Source organism: Fopius arisanus, unplaced genomic scaffold (genome assembly GCF_000806365.1).
Source record: "Fopius arisanus strain USDA-PBARC FA_bdor unplaced genomic scaffold, ASM80636v1 scaffold00012, whole genome shotgun sequence".
NCBI classification, from domain to species: Eukaryota; Metazoa; Arthropoda; class Insecta; order Hymenoptera; family Braconidae; genus Fopius; species Fopius arisanus.
This window is the reverse complement of record NW_011887751.1, coordinates 212003-219244: the sequence shown is the minus strand read 5'-3', so window position 1 is coordinate 219244 and position 7242 is coordinate 212003. Positions and strand designations below refer to the sequence as shown.

The 7242-nt window shown below is 41.1% G+C and overlaps 2 protein-coding genes across 2 annotated transcripts in view; one reads left to right on the top strand and one right to left on the bottom strand.

Annotated features, from left to right (window-relative positions):
* The first annotated feature begins 162 nt into the window (after nt 1-162).
* PGAP3 (Per1-like protein PGAP3) lies at nt 163-1657 on the top strand. Its single transcript, XM_011298875.1, has 6 exons — nt 163-343; nt 574-707; nt 763-915; nt 982-1240; nt 1298-1502; nt 1562-1657. Exons 1-6 carry the CDS (start codon nt 214-216, stop codon nt 1635-1637), a joined length of 957 nt encoding a protein of 318 aa, XP_011297177.1. The 5' UTR covers nt 163-213; the 3' UTR covers nt 1638-1657.
* Nucleotides 1658-1676: 19 nt separating this feature from the next.
* The window catches only part of mew (multiple edematous wings), a gene marked incomplete in the record, with an annotated part of 7234 nt that continues 1668 nt past the window's right edge, over nt 1677-7242 (bottom strand). Inside the window, 8 exon segments of the mRNA XM_011298874.1 lie at nt 1677-2981; nt 3261-3390; nt 3456-3550; nt 3639-4482; nt 4559-4845; nt 4937-5771; nt 5979-6531; nt 7044-7067. Of these exon segments, the coding sequence (XP_011297176.1) occupies nt 2751-2981; nt 3261-3390; nt 3456-3550; nt 3639-4482; nt 4559-4845; nt 4937-5771; nt 5979-6531; nt 7044-7067 (2999 nt within the window).

Sequence of the window (7242 nt, the reverse complement as noted above, 5' to 3'; positions counted from 1 at the left end):
GATATTGAGGATTTTGAGGGGATCGTTCAGGGTTCATCCCCTTTTCGTGGGGTCTTCGGGGTTTTTATGGGTGGGGAGTCAAAAATGGGGGGTTTTGAGGGTTTTGGGGGTGGGGGAGTTGTGGGGAATTGGGGAGAATTCTTTTATGATAATTTGAGGGTTTGGTAGGGAAATAATTGAATTTTTTGGGGTGCGTTTTCTTTTTTTTTCGATATGCTGGGGTTTGCTATTTTTTTGGCGACGATTTTCGGGGGGTTTCGGGGGGCTCAAGGGTCTCCTGGAGACAATTCTCAGTTTTATAGACAGTGCTTATTCAGGTGTTACTCAGAGAGCTGTCGACACAGTAAGTGAATTTTATTTTTGTTTTTTCCGTTGTTTTTTTTCATGTTTCAGAGTTCCTCCAGATTTTTAGACGTAAGAATTATTCCACATCTCATGATCGAACGACGTGACTTAACTCTGCCTGGTCTTAATTTGAAGACTGGAAAAATGTCTTTAAGATGAAAAAAAAATCGTCAATATCCCCTCAACCGATCCCGAGTTATTGGCGATTGAAATATTTTCTCTTTGCAGATGTGCAGTTTGAAATTTCGGAGTTTTCATTGTTTTCCTGGACTTGCGAGGAAAATTGCAAGTACGACTGCATGTGGGAAACAGTGGGACAATTCCTGGAGCACGGACTGCAGATTCCCCAGTTCCACGGGAAGGTACTGCTCCAGCTGATGACCTTGGAGATGATTTTCACTGAATTTCTGGTTTCAGTGGCCATTCGTGAGGATTATTGGACTCCAGGAGCCGGCGTCTGTGATATTTTCGGTATTAAATCTCTACGGGCACTTTACGATGTACCGGAGGTTCAGGAGAGAGATCAGGTCGTCGTACCCCATGTCCCTGATGTGGACGTATCTAGCTGTCGTAAGTGGATTTTTAATTCAGTCTGTAATTTTCCATTTTTTAAATTCAACTCTAGATTTATTTCAGGTCTGTATGAACGGCTGGTTCTGGTCTGCAGTCTTCCATTCAAGGGACAGACCCTTCACCGAGGTGATGGACTATTCCTGTGCCTTCACCATCGTCGTGACCCTCCTCTTCTGCATCCTCGTGAGAATATTCCACAGGAGGAAAAAGGCATTCGTCGTTATAACTTGTGCATATCTCAGTATTTTATTCACTCATCTCTCCCATTTGTGGTCTGGCAGGATCAATTATGGATACAACATGAAGTTGAATATATTCTGTGGTAATTATTCATTGAAAATAATATTCTTTCTAATATTGATCGACAATTTTTCCCCAGGATTTCTGACGTTCGTCATCAGCATGATCTGGTGGTACAGAAATTCCAGGAAATTAAAACATATTTATCTCCTCGGATGGTTCAACATCATCTCCGTAGCTGTGACACTCCTGGAAGTCGCGGATTTTCCACCAATTCTATGGGTTTTCGATGCACATTCCCTGTGGCATGCCGCCACTGCTCCATTAGTCTATTTTTTGTACAGGTAATTAATAATTTAATAATTACTTTTAGTAGAAAAATCTAATTGATTTTTATTCTCAGATTTATGATATTAGACTGTCAGTATCTGAGAAAACAGGACAGCCTCTTGATAATTGATGAGACCCACATCGAATAGATATCCCATGACCACAGAAACAGCATAAAAACCACATCACCTCTTAAATAATATATATTTTATTAAAAAAATGTATTCTTTACATTGTAAAAACGAGACGAATCGACTTTAGTTGATTCGCGATATTTTCTATATTTTTTTTACCTCTGAAAACAATCTTGTGCTTTCGTTATCCTTGGATTTGATAATTTTTTTACATAAATATTAATGAAGTTGAATTTAATGTGGCATAGGAATGTTCAATTGATCAACAATCAATTTTTAATTTTTATTTTGCCTAGTAGAAAATGTTTTAAGTACCAAAATGCAGATATTCATCCTCCAAAATAATTACAGATGATTTTTTATCGGTGAATGAGTTATTCTTATAATGGCAACGAGTCAAATCATTCGACAAAATGATTTATAACAATTGCTACGCAAATACGAAAAAATTTCGTAACTTAATCATGACTATCCTGTCAAAATATTCGTAAATAATTAATTACATAATTATCACCTAGAGCTGCATACAAAAATCATCGCACATTCCTCCCAAAAATGAATAAAATTCCGTCTAATAGCGCCAATCATTAATAAATTGATTGTAAATATAGAAAATAAATTTTTAAAGCGACATAAAAATTGTTAAAACCTTTTAGTGCCTCAGGATCCCAAGATAATAATCTAAAAAAGACTTTTGATTGAAAAATATTTGAAATTTGGTGATTACTCTTGAGAAATTAAGCACCAAAGAGATAAACCAGCACCTGCAGGAGATGTTACTCATAAAATACTGATTTTTCCCATAAAAAAAAAATTATTCAACCGATAAAACCTACATTAAATTAATTTTAAAAAACTGGTATTAAAATCATTCGGACAGTTTGCTGCCTTTGTGAGCTATCACATAAATGCAAGGCTTCATCTCATCGAATGCTGCGTTAAAATTCATGGATATAAATACATAAGGCCATTAGTACGTAATAACAGGCTCAAGTCTTCTCTTTCAGGTGATTCCGATGGATCTGATCCGTTAATTGCAATTTATAATGGCAGTTCAACGCTCTGAATATTTTCTCGTCCGTCTTCTCTAATTTTTCAAATTATTTCAATTTTATTTAATCCTGCCTCTCAATGTTTAAAAAGTGCTTCGTGCTCTGGATTGTCATCTCTGTGCTTTTCTAGATTACCCGAGAGAGTTGGGTCTGGCCTGCGTCGCTTGAAAAATCCAAGCTTCCATAAAACAATAGTCAGGAGAATCAGGAGTAATAAACCGGCAACAATTGCCACGATTATTATCCAAATTGGCACAGGCTCGGCGTCCTGCTGGTCCCCCAGGTCTGGATATGCAATGGTTTCAGCCTAAAAATTCCAAAAATCATTTTCCTCAATTAAAAATTCCAAATCGATAATCAGATAATTATTTCTGTTATTAAAATACAAAAAATTACGAATCGATTTTAAAAATCGGTTGATTTTTCACGAATATCTCGGAATCCTGAAGAGCTAGTGGAATTGTTGATGAGATCTTTTCCCCAGCTCTAAAGGAACTCTACAAGAAAGGTCTAGAGCATAATTTGAGTATTTTCCTTTGATTCAGAGATATTCAACAAAAACTGAAGTAGTAGATTAATTTCTCACGATTGCATGATCATTGTTGAGGTCTTCCTGCTGGATCTCGATGTTGGGAGGAATGACGAGTCTCGCGTTGGATCCAATTTTCACTTTATCGACCTTGGGGTAGTCCTCAACGAGAGTGGAATTCCAGAGTCTGAATAAAAACCATAAAAAATTGATTTCTGAATTGAACACCCCACCGATCAATGAAATATTCACCTGGCCTTGACTGTTATCGTAGCCTCCTGCTTCCTCTCCAGGTTGTAGATTATGCAACGAATGTCAAAGCACTTGGCAGTGCCAGCTCTACAATTCTACGAGGGAATAAAATAAATTTAAAACAATAACAAACGAAATTCGATAATTGAGATGAATAAATGAATAAATCTCTGGAATTAATACCATGGAGACGACCTGATGACGATGTCCATCATCATCAACGACAGTTCTAGTGTTGACGACCTTTTCAGTGTCTCTCCTCTCCCTGATATGATTAGCAGTTGTTCGATTTCTCCAGTAGCTCGCAGGTGCATCAGTTGTAACTCCAAACTGGGGATCTAGGTCCTCATAGCTGGAGCTCCTGAGTAAATTGAGGGGATTCTCCTTGAAGCCAGAAGGTATAAAGCACTCTCCAGAGTGGCTGATGGTTGGTTTATCCTCCAGGTAGAGAAGCCACTTGCCATGCGGTTTGTCATTGGCGACTTCATAGGGCCAGGAGATGAAGACCTCGACAGTCCTGACCTTCCAGGGCCCCTCGTTGAAGACCTCATAGATGTGGGAGACTTTGGGCCCCACCTGGTCCAGCCTTTTAATCGCTGACTCACCCACAACCTCTCCACCGTAGTAAGCCCACTGGGTCTTGGCACTTCCTTTCAGTGACAATTCAGCTCTCTTCACTACAATCGCCTGCAACTGAATTGGCGATTTTTTGCTCACCTCCTGGGACGTGGAGTTGGCAAATATTCTGAAGCCCAGCTGTGGCTCGTTGTCCTCCACTCCTTTCGGATCGAATCTGATCTGGAGGCTAACTGCGTTGTCCTTCCGGAAGGGATTACCAATGGCGCAGATGACGAGGGTCGTATTGTGGAGATTGCAGATGACGGATTCGTTGCTCTTGGACGCGATGTAGTTGAGACTTGGGGAATGGGTGACGAAGAGCTGCGCCTCGTACGCCGATTCACCGATGTTAGCTGCATTCACGTCCACTATCACCTCCTCGACTTCTCCCAGGAGGAGCTCGTAGAAGCTGGTGGGGAAAAGACAATACCCGATCGAGCAAACGAAATTTTTGTAATTGATTTATAGAAATAATGGACACTCACTTCGGTTTTATCGGGGATGGGGCGAGTTTCAACCTGGCCTCCACCCTCATATCACTCTCGCAGATGTCGTTGTCCCCGCAATCCTTCTGGAAGCTCGCCTCGAAGGTCCTGGCTGCCTCCTGCTGATTTAATATCGGATAATCACCGATGTCTGTCAGAGGCTGTCCCTCCCCCGGCATCCTGGGCTCATGCTGCACTAGGGTGTAGTTAACACGGAATTTTATCGGGGATTGAATGTCCCGGGTGTTCTCCTTGAGGTACACCAGCTCCTTCTGACAGTGCATTACCTGGGGAACACATACATGACAAATTTAATAAATCGTCGATTAAAAGTATTCATATAAATTTGAATTAATGAACAAAGAATTAATTAATGACCTTCGTAGCATCCAGGGTGACATTTCTGTTGACATAATGCGCTTTATTCCTGCCAGCAGCGAACCACACCCTCGAGAATTTCTTTTGCCCTGTGAAAGTCTCAGCCTCGATGTGATAATTCAGTTTTAAATTCTGCATCCCCTCGTTCTGATTCAACGACTCGGTCTTACAGCACGCCTCAAACTCAAAGCAAGTGAAGTTGGAGATGGGATCAGCAGAGCATCCAATCCTATTCGGATCCAGAGGTTCGATCTTGTCGACGTAGGATTTATTCTTCGAGTACCTGATGAACGTCGAGATGTCGATGATCTTTCTCGCCCTGAGGAGAACGACGGCGTCATTGTCGTACGCCCCGATGAGAAGATCTGGATATCCATTCCTGTCCATGTCTATTCCACCACTGAGAGAGTACCCAAAGGTCCTGAGGGGGACAGGTGTGTCCTCCGAGTGAATAACTTGAGAGGGAGTCGTGATTATTCCGTTCTTGGAGCCGAGGTAGATGTAGACAGTGCCTTTTCCCTCGTAGGGTGCACCGATCGCAAGATCCTCGAAGCCATCGCGATTCAGATCCCCCAGGTTCGCCAGGGCGAAGCCAAAACGCGACTCCTCACGACCTACTAATTTAGTGGGACGACATTTTTCAGAGTCTCGATTGATTCGACAGAGGGATGTGTAGATGTAGACAGCCCCACCCTCGAGCTTGTTGAAATAAAAAGGCGCTGATACCACCAGGTCCGTCTTCTTGTCGCCGTTGACGTCCAGGGCGGCTATTTCGTAGCCAAACGACGAGGCGAACTGCTCCCCGTCGAGGGTCAGGGCCACGTCCATATCAGGTCTTCAAAAAAAGGTGTATTATGACAATAAATAAAATACGAGTTTGTAATTATCGAATTATCTCAACAACCAGTGACTTTACAGGAAAAAGTGATAACTTCACTTTCGTAGGGACTTTTCCAATCTACAAAAAATAGTCTATCACATTTTTTCGTGGCAGTGATACTTTTGGAGATAATTGAATTTTTAATGGGACCATTCCAAGTACCTGAAGTCCTGTCTCGTGAGGATAACGACCTGTCCCGTGCCGTTGGACCTGGGGGCACCTGATGCATAACTCGATCCATTCCCGAAGAAATTCCCAACAGTGACAGACATCCCCAGGTAACTGTACTTATTGACAGGAGATGCGTCCTGCATGGGTGCATGATAGACGGTGCTGTCCCTCGATAAATAATCATCAGATACCGTGAACAGGTAGAGAGTTCCCCTCCAGGTGTGAGGACCAGGTGTACCAATGACAACTCGATCATCAGACGTGAGAACACCACTGGTACCAGCCTGACAGTATCCAAACTGCTCGTGTGCTTTATTCGTGGGCTTCCCCGAGCACGGCTTCTTCAGGTCCTGATACTTCAGGTCATTCGTGAGAATATAGCACTGGCCCTGGCCCCACTGGGAGTCAGCTGTCTTCACGATATGACGATGGGCACATACCATCACCTTACCACCAGCACCCTGACTCCTCACAGTCACACCCAACCACTGGCCATCCTTAATCTCATCATTACCCGGTGGAATCAACTCATCCGAGTCAATATCTGAAACAATCTCCAATCAGCTGGTGCTCCTCTCAACAATCCCATCATCAGCGAGGTAAAAATGTTAGTTAGTGAACGACGAAGTGGAAACTCCAAAAAAAAAAATCATCACATGATCATCACATGAAAAATCATCATTGATTTTAAATATTAATAACAATATTATCTCTCATCTTATCGTGGAATTTTCATTTCAATTATTAATTTCAATATCACAATTTTGCCAGACGAAAAATCGTCGATGGAAAGCCAAACGAAGCGATTTGTGCGTTTGAGTATTAATTAAACGCATTTAAACGAAAGAAATTCACCTGGGGAATAAAAATAATTGAACAAACAATTGCTCAATATTTTTATTTACAGGGGAATAATCTTCTCGTTTATGCGTCATGATTTGCGTTTTTAAGATTTGAATGCTGTTATTCGCGTGCCAAAGCTAATGCATCATGCCGATGTAATTAATTGAATAAAAATGAATCATTCAAATCATTCACCACCTTAATTCCACTTACTTGGATCATATAGACCATCTTCAGCTGTTAAAGTAATTCATAATTGTTTAGAATATTTACTCAATGTTTATGACCTTGTACTTATTAGTTACATATTTATAACGATTGTATTACGGTTTTATATATCATTAGGTAATATTAATGGTCTACTACATGTACATTTACGTAATACCATGTAATGTTACACCAGGTCATTCCT